This window comes from Mytilus edulis, chromosome 2 (genome assembly GCF_963676685.1).
Source record: "Mytilus edulis chromosome 2, xbMytEdul2.2, whole genome shotgun sequence".
NCBI lineage: Eukaryota > Metazoa > Mollusca > Bivalvia > Mytilida > Mytilidae > Mytilus > Mytilus edulis.
In genome coordinates, this window is record NC_092345.1 from 97,782,979 (window position 1) to 97,799,180 (window position 16,202).

Below are 16,202 nucleotides of genomic sequence, written 5' to 3' on the forward strand. Positions count from 1 at the left end.
TATGTATACGAAACGCGCGTCGGCGTAAATATAAAATTTCGATCCTGGTATCTATGATGAGTTTTATTTACAACCACTGGGTCGATGCCACTGCTGGTAGAGTTTTAATTCCCCGATGGTATCACCAGCCTGAAGTCAGCACTTCTGCGTTCACTTGAGTTATCATTGAGATGTTTATAATTATAAAATGACTGTTAACAAAACTTTGATCTTTTGAAATACTAAGGCGTTTCTACCTCAGGAAAAGATAACCTTAGTCGTATTTGGCAAAACTTTTAGGAATTTTAGTCCTCAATGCTCTTCAACTTCGTACTTTATTTTGGCCTCTTTAACATTTTTCGATTCGAGTGTCACTGATGAGTCTTTTGTAGACGAAACACGCGTCGGCGTCAATATAAAATGTCAATCCTGGTATCTATGATGAGTTTATTTACAACCTTCTCAAATGACTGAAGCTGTCAATTTAAACCTATCTAATAGAACAATTTACCTATAATGAATTTTAGTGTTGAAAACTGATCGATAGACAGAAACTGTAAACCAACCGTAAAGTAATCACAACTGACAAGACATGCTTTGCGTACAACTTTGCCACATGAAAGAAATATTCTATTCTGATTATCTGAAAAAAGGAGGTTCCGCGGGACAATCATTAGTCGAAGTACAACAAACCAAAAGCCACATAGTAAAACGATGAGAATGCAATGCTATCATTTATTAATAACAATTAAATACTGGTAATATCAATGGAAAGTCCTATAATAAATTGTTCAGATTACTGACTACTTTCTCAGCTTTTCTTGCACTTCACCAGATTCTGAAAAATAAAAATAAAGTGTGTTTCAGTTTATTAATTTTCTGAAAGAAAATAAAAAACATCTTAATTTGCTTAACTTATGTTTGGTTAGTGTCTCACTATTAAAAAATTTCTACTTTCCATCAGACTCGTTGCGATTGAAATTGTTTTAACATGCATTGTCAGCTTAAATAAAGAAAAGCGCTTCGGACACGCAAAAGTAATATATGCAATGAGATAACTCGCACAAAATATGCATTTGCATATAGACATTATTCAGGTGAAACTTTTTACAATTTTTAATAGATTTTTTGCGACTAGAAACATATTGCACATGCTGCGATAATAAATATATTTTTTTAAATTGTGTTTGCTGTAACAAATGAATTATCTGAATTGAATATTTAGTTTGTCGAACCCTTCGCACTAAAAAAAAATGCCTTACCGAACCCTATCCGGCATCTAAAAGAGCTTATATTCATTGAAATCATATACAAGCAAGATTGATATTTAAGTCACTGATTTTTTTATTAACAAAAATGTATCAATTTTAGTATAGAAAATGTTTTCTGTCTTACTAGCTACCTATATGTCTTCTTCCAAAAGCCAAAACTAAATGTCCTTTTGGACATAAATGGTAGATAATTCATTAGACGAAACTTATATAGTAAAATTGTATATATGAATTAAATATTACCTGTTGATAAACAAGCATCACATTTACAGGATCCAGCTTTTATTACAGGTATGTAAGCCTTTGTCGGTCCAACTGGGTCAACACATACAATATCCAAAATCTGGAATCTTTCTGTTGTTCCTGAACAACATTTACATTGTTTGTTAAAGGACATTGAAGTATCTATGGCGTCTAGTACAAGGAGAGGCGCCATGAAACTAGTTCCGCATCCACCAGAACAGTAGGATATTTCTATACTTCCATTTGTACGACAGAGGCTTGATCCAATTCCATATTCAAGAACCTTACGTTCAGTAACCATTTTACATGTAGCTGTAAATAAAGATATCGTTATCTATAATCTTTATATGAACACCATGTGTTATTATAATGCAAAAAACAGTTGCTGTTGTTGTTAAAGAGTTTAAATTCTTCTTTCATTGGAACTCTGTTGTTTGAGCTTTTGATTTTGCCATTTGTTGATGGACTTTCTTTGGAATTGGCATTTGTTTATTTCTCTTTTTTGTATAATTGTTGCATTGACACTAAAACCATGCACGTTTCCTTATTTTATACTAGCAGTTATACGGAATTCATCTTCTTTTATATTAAAAAAATGTTTTGTAGACCTTATATTTCTACATCTGCAAACAAATATCCATATTGCCTGAAGTTTGTTTTTACAAGCCTGCAGCAAAAAGGAAACTAGAATAATTCACTAAGGACTTGTACACATGCTGTTGATAATATTATAGGTACTTCGGATTATAAGTTCTAACCTTATATAGATAAGCAGGTACTTTAACCGATGTTCAATTGTAGATTTTAAGAGGAATACTGTCCTGGGTATTCTTGCATTAATATGTACTGTATTATGTCATGTAATGTCATTTAAGCGGTATATTTAACATTGCCATAGAGCGCAAGGTTTGGCTAGCCACAAAGCCAGGTTTAATCCACCATTTTTACTTAAAGTCTCCTGTACCAAGTCAGTTAATTTGTATGTATGTTGCATTGTCGTTTGGTTTTTTTTGCACTTCATTTTTTTCAGTTGCTTCGTTGTTTTCCTCTGATAGTTGACGTGTTCCCTCGGTTTTGGTTTGTAATGTTATGACTTTTGAACAGCTGTTGCCTTTATTTACATCTGCGTTGACGATATTATAATAAGAATCAATCATACAAATCGCAATTATATGTTTTATAAACTTACTCTGCTCTGGAATACATGATCGACAACACGCATCGTCTGTTTCGTAATCAAGTACTTCGCCCTAGAATGGACAAGAATAAAAATCATTTGGGTATATATCAAACAAATTTTAAGTTGAGAAATGGTAACTTTTCTTTTCTTATATCGGTAAACTACTGTTGCAAAATTTATCTAAATTACAATTTGGACAAATGGATCAATTTTTATAAAACGGGGGGGAAATATACATGCTCTGTGGCTCAACGATTTATAAAAAGTATATTTTCTATACACACTGGTAGTCATTCATCGTTCAACGATTTCATAATAGAACATTTACTGTACATACCGGTAGACATTCGGTAGGTTCATCACACTGTCTCGTACATTTTACTTCACCATTTATACATTCGCATATTTCACATCGTTCCTCAGAGTTTATGATGAAATCACCCGGCTGAAATATAAATAAAAATATATTAAGCACGACCCAGCCTATCATGGTACTATCACTACTCAAAGGATAATTCAAGACTACAACAAAGGAAACTATATCAACTATAAGTTGAAGGAAGAAAGACAAAACATGTTCTTTGTGTTTCATGCAATTGTTGTCTGATTGCAAGATAAACAAATTTATCATATACTTAGACTAAATAACATATGATTTTCACTGTATGATAATAGCATTAAATTAACGTAAATTCCACATTTTTCGAATTGGTGCTTAGCGGGCTGATATGAAAAGTTTATCACATGCTTCGATTGTTATCACATGCCTTTCCGTAACGTTATCACATGGCATTCCGGTGATACTCGGCAAATTCCGGAAAATACACCTCAATCAGTGGCGGATCCAGGGGGTGGTCCCACGGCGCACCGGACCACCCCCATGACGAAACTCAACTTTTTTAAAAGGTCTTTTTTTTCAATAACTAGCCAATTAACAAATTAACACTTAAGATTAATCCTTTCATCGCACTAATTGGTTATGGATTACCTGGATACCTGGAGGTGTCACAATGATAGAATACGGATCAATGCGTTTCACCGGTATACATGTAATTAAATTGTCAAAACAGCTCGTCAATGAAAAAGTTGATATTTTATTTTGAAAGGTAAATACAAATTATTTTTGTATTTCTAAGTGAAATTTCCATATATAATTGCATTGTCCAACTAACCGAGTCTCGGTTTTAAATTTCATTTATGTACATTTTATGTACATTTTGAAAAAAAACAATCATTATGAATGAATTAAATTAAATTTGTTTATTTATCTCTTTGAGCCCCGATATGAAAAATGCCATGTGATAATGACATGTTATGATCTTTTTATCATATGCTTCAACAATGGAGAAAAATAACAGATTCATATATTGAATACAGATCCTTTCATGTGGTTCCCAAATAGAAGTTCAAAGAGTGAACGTTCACGAACGTCGGACCCCAAATTTAGTACATTCGATATGAAATCTTTCTATCATATGCATCAAAAGAGAAGAAAAACATTTTAATATGGACGAATCGACAAAAAAAAAAATTTAACAATCTACATAATGAACACTGTTTGGAAAAGTCAAATTTTATAAAAGTTACTTTCTAAATTATGTTTGAAACTTTTAAAAATGCATTTATTTTGGGTTTTTTTACACAATATACTTTCCACTATTCAAAAAATTGTTTTGTACACTACTTTGTGATGTTTTTCACTGAAAACGTAGCATTGAGGTGTATTTTCCGGAATTTGCCGAGTATCACCGGAATGCCATGCGATAACGTTACGGAAAGGCATGTGATAACGTTCGAAGCATGTGATAAACTTTTCATATCAGCCCGCTAAGCACCAATTCGAAAAAATATGAAATTTACGTTAATTTTATGCTATTATACTGCAATCAGCTATTTTGCTATACAGATAAAGCTATACGTATAAACGTTAGCTTTATACGTCAATGACCCCAACTAACCTATAAGCCCCGCCTCCTTATTGTATTTCATCAACAACGTCACGTCACGACCATGACAACGTAAAGTAACAATGGTCAAACTTTTATGAATTTATACTTTTATGTCTTCAAATTGGTTTTTTATATACCATGATTATCAAATGTTATTAATTAAGTTCATTTTCCCTTTCTAATTCCTCAATATGTCAATGTCTTATCGCCTGGACTACGCTCATAGGGAAATACCCCAAAATGGTACCCCAAGAGGGAAATTCCAAACACTTTTTTTAACAATTTTTGTTATATAATTTTTTCATTTTAAAATATTTTTTTCGATTTCAGTATAAAAACAATATACGTATAGTGTCTTGAAATATGAAATTTATTTGTATTCGACACGAAACGGGAAAATGCTCGGTAGAACCTCGCATTTTCCCGTTTCTAAGCCTCATACAAATAAATTTCATATTTCAAGACACTATACGTATATTGTCTAATTATCATACAGTAAAAATCATATGTTATTTAGTCTAAGTATATGATAATCTGATATTATCCGACTTTCTTTAATTGATATTAAACCACAAAACCAACTCTTCTGCATTGCAAATTTGTTTATTTTCATGATACATCAACCCAACACAATAAACCAAGCATACTGTCGTGAATATAGGCCAAGAGACATTAGAACGTTTTGTAATGTAATTGTTTCCCGTACTTTCGCGCACACTATTGTTAATGTAACGTAACGTTATTGTTACGTATATATATATCTCATCTTACGATCATAAAGCATCTGAACTAGCAAGACGTTATTTTCTTCCACAACAAAGGTGAATAACCCTCAAGATATTGGTGCCGTGACGAAAAACCACAACTAGAGATGAGTTCGAAACTCAAAACAGTACGAGCCGCACATAGACGAGCAGTAATAAAACTACTGAAAAAAGCAGACCCGACAGAAGAACCGCAACAAGATGTTGTCAACCTCAGATCCATGATGGAGCTTATCAAAACCAAGAAGAAGACATTGTCCGACCTCAATGAGAAGATTTTAGAATCTATTGAAGAAGAAGAAAACCTCGACGAAGAAATTGAAGAAGTTGACAGATATGAGTTAGAGATTCAAATTGGAATAACGAAAATTGAAAAGTTCATAAAAGAAGTAAGTGTTAGTCAGTCTAAAAATCAATCAGCTCTTAACCCTAATGCATCAGATTTTATATGCAATAACCCCAGCGTGCAAGAACATTCTAACCAGATAATTTTCAACTCAGAGCAAACAAGCCTAAGCCAGTCAAGCATGCCCACCTCCACAGTTTCAAGTCATTATAACAAATTGCCTAAACTCAACTAGCCAACTTTCGGCGGAAATCTATTGGAATGGTCAGCCTTTTGGGATTCCTATAATAATTCCGTACATGAAAATCCTTCATTGAGTGACGTGCAACGATTTAATTATTTAAAATCGCAACTTTATGGAGAAGCTAGCCAGTGTATTTCGGGAATGCAAATGACTAATACAAACTATAATCAAGCAATACAAATTCTACACGAGAGATTTGGCCAACAACACAAAATAGTAAACGCATACATGCAAAATTTGCTAAATTTGCCTGCACCAACGCCTGGAATTAGAGGACTGAAATCGTTCAGTGACACAATAGAAAGTAATATACGTGAATTAGAAGGAATGGGTCGATATCAGGAATCGTACGGAAGCCTATTAATACCACTAATACTCAACAAGCTTCCATGTTTTGTCAGACAAAACATTACTCGAGACCACGGTAATGATGATTGGGATATTTCAAGTTTACGCAAAGCAATAAAGAAAGAAATTTGTATCCAAGAGGCCGCTAACGCCAATCCTATTGAAACCGATATTATCCCCACCGCATCGTTCGTGACAGAAACTACAAATAAAAGATGGAAGTCAACAGGGTCTAAAGATAGTGACAACAATACTCACTGAGATTGAAACTATTATAAACAATCGCCCACTTACATATATATCTTCAGATATAAGAGATCCCGAACCCTTGACGCCATCTCATCTTTTACACGGGAGGATTATTACGACCACAGAGATGCACAACGACAAACACAACGCGAATATTCAAGAACTTGATACGATCACAGCAAACAAACTATTTGAGAGAAAATGACTCTTATTAGATCATTTCGCAAAACGCTGGACTAATGAATATCTTACCGGATTACGTGAATATCATCGAGCCTCTGGAAAACATACTGGACAAGTTAACATCGGTGATGTAGTTCAACTAGGAAGTGAATCGCCACGACTTTTATGGAGATTAGGAACAATAGAAGACGTCATCAAAGGAGGAGATGGACTTATTCGAGCAGCAAAAGTACGGACTTCTAGAGGACTAGTTACCACACGACCAATTGTGAAGTTATATCCATTAGAACTATAGTAACTGTTATAGGATTTTTGTGAAGGACAGTTAACGTAAAGTGAAATTACAAAAAACTTTCAATGTGATCCATTTATAGAACTTTAAAGTTTTGATTATTTATCATTTAAAATATTTTTATTTCTTATGCATTTTGAGGCCCCCAGAATGTCGTGAATATAGGCCAAGAGACATTAGAACTTTTTATAATGTAATTGTTTCCCGTACTTTCGCGCACACTATTGTTAATGTAACGTAACGTTATTGTTACGTATATATATATCTCATCTTACGATCATAAAGCATCTGAACTAGCAAGACGTTATTTTCTTCCACAACAAAGGTGAATAACCCTCAAGATACATACCATATAATCGACGTCATTATAGCGACATTTGGCACACTCCTCAAATGTTACACATTCATGTAATTCATTCCTAAAGAATCCTTCTCCACATATACAGCCTTCGTGATCACAATCGGCACTCATTTCAACAGGACTTGTTATGTTGGCACAATACTTTTCAACACATGTAGAATATACGCTCCACATTTCATTTTCCTTCTCACATTCTAAAACGTTAACAAGAAAACGTACATGATTAAAAGAGAATTTTATACAATACAGACGTTGGTCGCAGTCATCAATAATGCCCTTATGGTTGTGGTCTGTTATCCATTTCATGAATGAACAGATATTTCTAGTATCACACTGCACGGGGTGTGATACGAACAGTGATACGAAAAATGCGTTAATTTAATTTGCTTATCCAGAATCCAGACGATATAATAATACTCCAACTGAGTATCGTTAAGTTATTGTTGACTTGAAAGGGTTGAAACAATGAACATTTCGTCCATGACATCGGACATATGACATGTGAATTCTTACATAATATAAAAAGCTCACACTTTTCACCTTAAAATCATCGTTTGTCAAATTGTATTACATTTTACTACGTTTTATTGAATTAGTTTTGAATAATTACCACATGATGGAAGATGGCATTGTTCATATATAGTATCCTGGTCAGCACAATCGTCACTACCACTTTGTAACGTGCCAAGTAATTCTCGTACTCCACTACCACAGTCTTCTCCATTGTTACTGTAACATTGATCAGCAGGGACATAGTTATAGATACATTCACCTACAATTAAAAATAACAAGTACAAGTTGCTGATTGTTTTAGACATCTTGGTGTAATCAGAGATGTACAGAATTTTACACATGTGGGTTAAGTTCTCTATTATGAGTTTATTTACTCATTTCTAGAACCGTATGTTAAATTGAAAAAAAAAATATTATGAAGAACTGTTTTTTTTTCAACACAGACGTTGTTGTCATTAGATTATATTGCAAGATGTTGCTTCATAAGACTTAAACTCTTTTATTGTTTTAATGGTAGTTTGAGGTTTAAATATGTTGGCAGTCGTCCTGATGCTAATATGTCAGTTCGATTTAACATTTTCGAATAGTCTTACTACTACGGAAGGATTTGCTTGTCTCGAAACCTTGCTGTGACAATGCAAAATCAGAAATATTGTTTGTTCCTAGCAACGCACAAAATAGAGTGGCACATAAAAGAGATTTACGAGAACAAATATATGTACATGTATATGTCGTGTACAAGTTGCGATTTTGTACAGGTTATAACATGTACAAAAATATTGTACATGTTATAACTTGTATAATGCAAAAATGCAAGTTATAACATGTACAAAAGTACCTCATACATGTTATAACCTGTACAAAATATTGCTTAAAAATGGTTTTAACTTGTACAAAATCGAAAAATAAGGATATTTTTCTATTATCGCAACAGATGATATTGACCTCAATAACATTTTCATAACTTTTTTATTATTCCTTCATGTTAGTGTGTTTTGTCCTTTTTTTGATACAGTTAATGTCCAGGGGTCGGTATTACGAAGCATTCCTAAGACCTGTCATAAAATATATCTTAGGATATGTCTTATGATCCTCTTATGACTATCTATGGACATATCTTTATTTGATGAATTATAATTGTGAGTGTCCACTTTGAAGGCAATAGTAAAATACTTTCATTCTAGTTGACACTAAAAGACATAAGAGGATAGCCAGGATAGATGTGTCTACAAATAAAATTGGGAATTGAAATGGGGTATGTGTCTAAAAGACAACAACCAGCCCATGGAGCTGACAACATCCAAAGGCCACAAATACATGCTTTCAAAGTAGAGGATATATAATTAAAATATCAAAATGACATTTGCCTCATGCAATGATCTTATAGTTTATAAACAAAAATTGAGTTATAAATTTACATAAGTCATGCTGAAGGCCAAAAATGTTGAAGAGTAGATCCAAAGATATTGATAATGAAGCGTGGTCCAATGAAAACTATTTCAGCTCTCTCTTGCTTTTACAGAGTAAGCATATAACACATTGTTTTAGTCTTTGCATGCTATAAAAACGAGAGGGAGGAGTATTTCCCAAAATTATTAGGAATCGTTCTTAAATTTTTTGGAAGAATTTAGTTACTAGTATCTAATGTAATTGTCATTGAGGAATGCAAGCTTTTAGTAAATAGTTTCACACTTATTTAAGCCATGATGGACTGCAGAAAACATACAATTACACGAAAACACATTTTGCCAACATAAGTCATGAAAAATATATTTCTGAAACTTTGTGATCATTGTCCTCTACAGAAAAAGACACGTTCTGGCCTATTTATTGTTGTTCTTTATGCATTGGTGAATTTAAATGTATATTTTACTTCATTAAGATTTATTTTAAATTTTGTACAAGTTAAAACCATTTTTAAGCAATATTTTGTACAGGTTATAACATGTATGAGGTACTTTTGTACATGTTATAACTTGTATTTTTGCATTATACAAGTTATAACATGTACAATATTTTTGTACATGTTATAACCTGTACAAAATCGCAACTTGTACACGACATATACATACATATGCAGTGTAAACATGTCATGTATTTTTAAACTTATTATGACTTAAGAGGGTTCTACATATTTTACAGGTACTTACAATTAGTAACGGTACATTCACGAGTGTCGACCAGTTCAACACCAGGACAAGTTGTTGAATTAAACGGCCCAACAAACTGGCGAGTTCGTACTTGATTTTCACCATTACTGCAACTTGTTGGACATTCTGTCCAATCGCTCCAATCATTTGTTGTACAACCTAGAGTAGATATTATACCAAATACAATGCATATTTTATGCTAACATAAATTTTATCACGGTACCATGTCCCTTATTCTCATACGATTGTCTAAATATAACATACCATAATTCATTAATTAATTTCTTGGAAAACAACACAGTAAGAAAAATTTAACGTCTGAATTTATTACTGATTCAGAAGGTTTTTTTTTATTTACTTCAAAGAAAAAATGATATTGATGAAATTGAAGTTAGTTTACAATTCAAGACTTGATCTTTAGATTCCAAGCCGAACAAAGTATAATTTTTAATTTATTGGAATATAAGAATCATCAATTAACATCCAATATCTCCATCAGTTAATTTTGCGTATATCTTGAAACTTTAAAAATATTTCAAAATAGAAGCAAAAAAATACTATACCAGATAAGATTGGAGTGTGACTTACATAAAACATCGATGTTGCATTGTTCATATTCTTGATTTTGACCTTGACAAGGTGACCCGTTACACATAGGTAGAGGATTATTGCACTGTCTTGTTCTTGTCTTCATGCCACCTTCACAAGATGTCGTGCATATTGACCAGGATGTCCATTCATTCCAATTTCCATCAACTGCCAACACAAAAATGCTTTTATCATTTTTTTTATTTGAACAGATATTTGATTAAACTTTCGAAAAGCCTGATAACATTAACAGGATAAGGATATTATTATGACGTACAACAAATATTTTTGGTAAATCCAGTTTATTTTAGATCAATGTTTTTGTATTATACATGTTCTTGGTTTTATCTTTTTAATAGCATGGTAACAACAGCTTTCCGATCGTTGATATCTTCGAGTTTTATTACAATTGGCAGTAAATAATCAGTCCACTTTTTTTTCACAGAAACATTCAAGAATGTGTTTGTGGATATTAAAAGTAGACGAAGAAAATCATTTGATTTTGTATTATGGCTATAACTGTTTATTTTTATACAAATAACAATATGTTGGTTTTTTTTGTTGTTTTTTTTTGTATTTATTAAAACCTGTACTTTGTTTTCTGGCATTTCCTGTTATGATATCCATTTCTGATATCCACGCTACCTATATGCATGGCTGTTTGATGTTTTCTTATTACTTCTACTGTACCAATAACAACTCACCGTTTGTATTTGGGTCGTTAACACACTGTGGACCACCAGAATAACAACTCACCGTTTGTATTTGGGTCATTAACACACTGTGGACCATCAGAATAACAACTCACCGTTTGTATTTGGGTCATTAACACACTGTGGACCATCAGAATAACAACTCACCGTTTGTATTTGGGTCATTAACACACTGTGGACCATCAGAATAACAACTCACCGTTTGTATTTGGGTCATTAACACACTGTGGACCATCAGAATAACAGTAACTGAAGTTGAAAAAAAAACAGAATGAATATGTAAAGTATTACGCTTTACAACAGAATTTGTAATATTCAGCCTTACAAAATATTATTCTTACTGAGCCTTTGATATAATGATTGTATGAAGATGTAATACAAAGAGGTATCTTTTACCTTTTAAACTTTTTAAACCTTTTGCATTGAAATCAAATAACATTTACATTTGACCAGGTATACTCCTTAAAGTCTGAACCTTCTTCAAAGAAAAGAAAAGAACAATGTATGGAAGTTGTGGAAAGAAAAAGATATAACAGTAAGCATTATATATCTACCATTTGACACATCCACCATTCTGAGTATTAATAAGATCTCCGAGTGCATACGATACACCATCCACCTCACACACGTGGCATTCCGTTGTGTCCTTAGGTTCACAACTTTCGGTTTCCATGTCATTACCACAAAATTTTAACTCCCCAATATTCAAGGTTCTACAATATACATTGTTAAAGTATTATTTGCATTGCTCGACTTATTCTCTATATACATGTGCATGTAATTTTATACGGACTCAGTAATTCTTTTACTGGTTTTTTTTTAATCAAAACTTTTTATTTATCATATTTGCCTAGATAATTACTTTTCGGGTTGTTTTTTTCTGTGATCAATAATACAAGAATTGTCAAAAAATTACGCAAAGAAATTGTAAGCTTTAATGTTTTGATCTCCATGTTTTTTTAAATGCGTAGCTCTTGCCACGAATTTTTAATGAAAAATGAAAAGACGCTCGGCTGAAAATGATCAATTGGTATTTATTTTTTTATTTTTTTGCATGTGCTTTCGATGCACATTTTCTGGCTAGTTGAAGTGCAATCGTGATCAGCTGTTATCGAAGCAATATGTTTGAAAATATTTAGGATTTGAATCGTTATGATGTACATATAGTCCCTTTAATACTGTTAAATAACGACTCTGTTTGTAATGTTGTCTCACCTATATCGCCTTTTGACACCAGTTTGTAATGTATTTTCACCTATATCGCCTGTTGACACCAGTTTGTAATGTTATCTCACCTATATCGCCTTTTGACACCAGTTTGTAATGTTATTTCACCTATAGTGCCTTTTGACACCAGTTTGTAATGTTATCTCACCTATAGCGCCTTTTGACACCAGTTTCACAATTAGAGTCGCATTCACCCCAGTCTGTCCATTCGTTCCATTCACAACCTTTCAAAACAAACATATTTTTTTTATTATATGCGAACAAAAACATTCCATTTGTGAATATTATATGGTAAATACATAGATTACTAGAAACAAAGTAATCACAAAATTTCTTTTCAGTGGCTTACATTTCAGTATTTTGTCCACGGAATCTGTTTGATGGTGAAATACTTGAGTGTGGCAAAAGAGGATATGGTATGATTGCCAGTGAAACAACTTTCCGCCAGAGACCAAACGATGTAGAAATTAGCAACTATAGCCGGTTTATAGACGTGAGTTTTCTGAGACGTCCAGGTTTATAGACGTAAGTTTTCTGAGACGTCCAGGTTTATAGACTTGAGTTTTCTGAGACGTCCAGGTTTATAGACGTGAGTTTTCTGAGACGTCCAGGTTTATAGACGTGAGTTTTCTGAGACGTCCAGGAAACTATAGACGTGAGTTTTCTGAGACGTCCAGGTTTATAGACGTGAGTTTTCTGAGACGTCCAGGTTTATAGACGTGAGTTTTCTGAGACGTCCAAATCAAACCAATATCAAAAATAATCAATTGAGAGAATTTAAACTTTAACCCCGAATTTCATTTTCTAAGGTGGACCGACAAAATAAATAGGAAAATCGAAAATGAAGTAAGAAACCAAAACGTGAATGTACTTCAATAGTTTGTATTGCAGATAACTGAATAAATGTAAATAGATTTAATATCAGAGTGATTTTACATCAACACATGGCAAGCAATGTATGGCTTGTTTTGATTTGAGAGTAAAGCATTATAAGAGAAGGTACAGTACTTACAATCAGGTTTTTCATAGCAAAAATAGTTTGATGGTCCATTACAAATGCTGAAAAAAGGGAAAACATTTTCTTCAAATGACCAAACGTTGTTTTCGGCAAGTTATGGAGATTATTTTCAAAATAATATCTTTTAGTATATTTGTAACACTCTCAAACGTGTCCTTCCCCCAAAAAATGTCCGATTCCCCCAAACGTGTCCTAAATATTCAATATTGCCCAAACGTGACCGATTTCATAACCCCCAAACGAGTTCGATAATTGTTATTCGCCCAAACGTGTCCACTTTAAACGCCATATCGTCTCGCGTCTTTTCGCGGTAATACATATATGTCCCTAATTACATCAATAACGTTCACGGCGGCATTTCTGTGATGGGGGACACAGTTGATGGAGTGGTCATTTATTAGCATCAGTTTGTTCAATGCCGGTTATAACTGATTACTATAACTGAAAATTCAATCTGTAACATATGAATTAACTTCTGACTGAAATCGCTTTTTGTCCAGTTGCAAGTATTTCATGCTTATTTTAATTCGAATATTGCACGGCGGGCTTTCAGCAAAATTGACTTCACTTTTTTCAACACTTCTGATATTTTAAAAGCTGTCCAAATCATTAACTGCGTAGTTCTCATGTTTTAATCCAAACTAGTATTTATCCCGAGTAACCGTAAAAATTTAGGCATAATCCTAAATTCCAGGTATGCCTGATAATATGACCTATGTCGTTCAAATAATGCATGAAATATTTGGCACTGCACGTTATGTCTCTTGTTCGTGTGTCTTTAGTGATGCCGGAAACCTAAAATTTAGGATAAATACTATTTGGAATTTGCATTTAAAAAATTTGAAGAGCGAGTAAAAAAAAACGATTTTGAATGACTTCAGTAAGAAACTATTTTAATCTTCGTATATAATAGAGGCCGTTTTAAATGAAAGTAACGGAAATTTAAAACTAGCCGAACGGACGCTACCACTTTACTAAGGTTATTTTGCCGGATTAAAAAATATATTTCTATTTTTTAATGAAATAGTAAAATGAGTATACATAAATAAAAAAAAGTAATACCTAAATAACCAACGTATTCATAATATGGACAAGAATGATAATTCCAGTAAAAGAAAAAAAATAAGCTAGATATGACCACGTTTGGGGAATTGGACACGTTTTGGCATTTGTACAAATGACACGATTTGGTGCCCTTTTACAACTAGACATGTTTTGCAGTTCAGTGATGTCGATGTGGACACGTTTGGGAGAATCAGACACGTTTGGGGGAAGGACACGTTTCTAAGTGTTACATATTTATCAGGATAGTAGAATTGACATTGTTAGCAAACAATTAATGGTTTCGGCAATGTTGACGTGCCCGGAAAAGAAACATGGACAATACACCTATTTTGTTATTGTCTTGTCTCATCCGTGCGAGAAAAAGTGTACAAAAGTTAACCAGGAACATATATATTGTTAGACATACCGTTCCCTGTGCTGATCGAACGCTATATCCGAGTATTTTCTGCTATAAAACAGAAAAGTGTGATGATGGCGTCGTATAAAATAGGCTTCGTTGACAAAAGAGGGACGAAAGATACCAGTGACAGCCAAACTCATAGATTGAAATTTAAACTGACAACGCCATGGTTAAAAATAAAAATAAAAAGACAAACAGACAAATGATAGCACAGTAGACACAACATGGAAAACTAAAAACTAAGCAACATGAACCCAATCAAAAACTGGGGGTGATCTCAGGTACCGGAAGCGTAAGCAGATCCTGCTCCACATGTAGCACCAGACAATTATTTGTCAAATTACTTGAAATACTAAAGTAATGCAGCAGCCGAAAATAGTACAAAATTATTCATATGTTAGTAAAATATATGCATAAGAATAAATAATTCGGCATATGAATTAATAATAAAGTAAATAGATGAATAAATGATCATTAATTATATCATTCTTTGTTTAACCTGGGGTCACACATTCACGATTTTTTTTCTGCCGTCTTTGACAGGACCATTCCCGATTAAAATTTGTCAAAAGTCTGATCAAGATCCTGTGAATCGTGGATGGAAATTCAAACTTTAATTAAAATTTGTAAAATAAATAATTCAATCACGACAACAATCAGATATTGTTCAGGAAGCGTCGATAGTCAAACGTTTCCAAGCGAATTTATCCCGATAATCCCGTTCTCAATCCGCTTATCCAATTTGTATCTTTCGCCTAGTAAAATTCGACCGAGGCTGTCACGACTGCGTTCCGATTCTACCGAATGTAATCCGACAGATATCAGACAGTGAACCGACGCTGACGTTCTAAAACTGTCGGCAAATTCGGGATGATCAGGTACTGTCGGAACGTAATCTATCACGGTCCGCTCTATCACATTGCAAACGGCTTTGTATGGTCTCAGTTGTATTGTATTCTGTAATTGTCGTGACTCTGACGTGGGTGTATTATCGACGAATTTCGTATTAATAACGGGACTGTTCCAGAACGGTTTCGTCAAAAACGGTTCGCAATCGACAAGATCTGGATGCAATCTGGACTCAATCGGCAGAAAAACAACAATGAAAAATTTCTCCAG

At 33.4% G+C, this 16,202-nt stretch overlaps 1 protein-coding gene across 1 annotated transcript in view; it reads right to left on the minus strand.

Moving 5' to 3' along the window:
* Positions 1-700: 700 nt before the first annotated feature.
* Positions 701-16,202, minus strand: part of LOC139511110 (mucin-19-like) — a gene marked incomplete at its 5' end in the record, with an annotated part of 36,179 nt that continues 20,677 nt past the window's right edge. Inside the window, 12 exons of the mRNA XM_071297682.1 lie at positions 701-817; positions 1,494-1,805; positions 2,683-2,743; positions 3,011-3,118; positions 7,398-7,603; positions 8,020-8,181; positions 10,073-10,231; positions 10,661-10,828; positions 11,573-11,622; positions 11,928-12,086; positions 12,749-12,824; positions 13,613-13,659. Of these exons, the coding sequence (XP_071153783.1) occupies positions 783-817; positions 1,494-1,805; positions 2,683-2,743; positions 3,011-3,118; positions 7,398-7,603; positions 8,020-8,181; positions 10,073-10,231; positions 10,661-10,828; positions 11,573-11,622; positions 11,928-12,086; positions 12,749-12,824; positions 13,613-13,659 (1,543 nt within the window). The remainder of the gene's footprint in view (positions 818-1,493; positions 1,806-2,682; positions 2,744-3,010; positions 3,119-7,397; positions 7,604-8,019; positions 8,182-10,072; positions 10,232-10,660; positions 10,829-11,572; positions 11,623-11,927; positions 12,087-12,748; positions 12,825-13,612; positions 13,660-16,202) is intronic.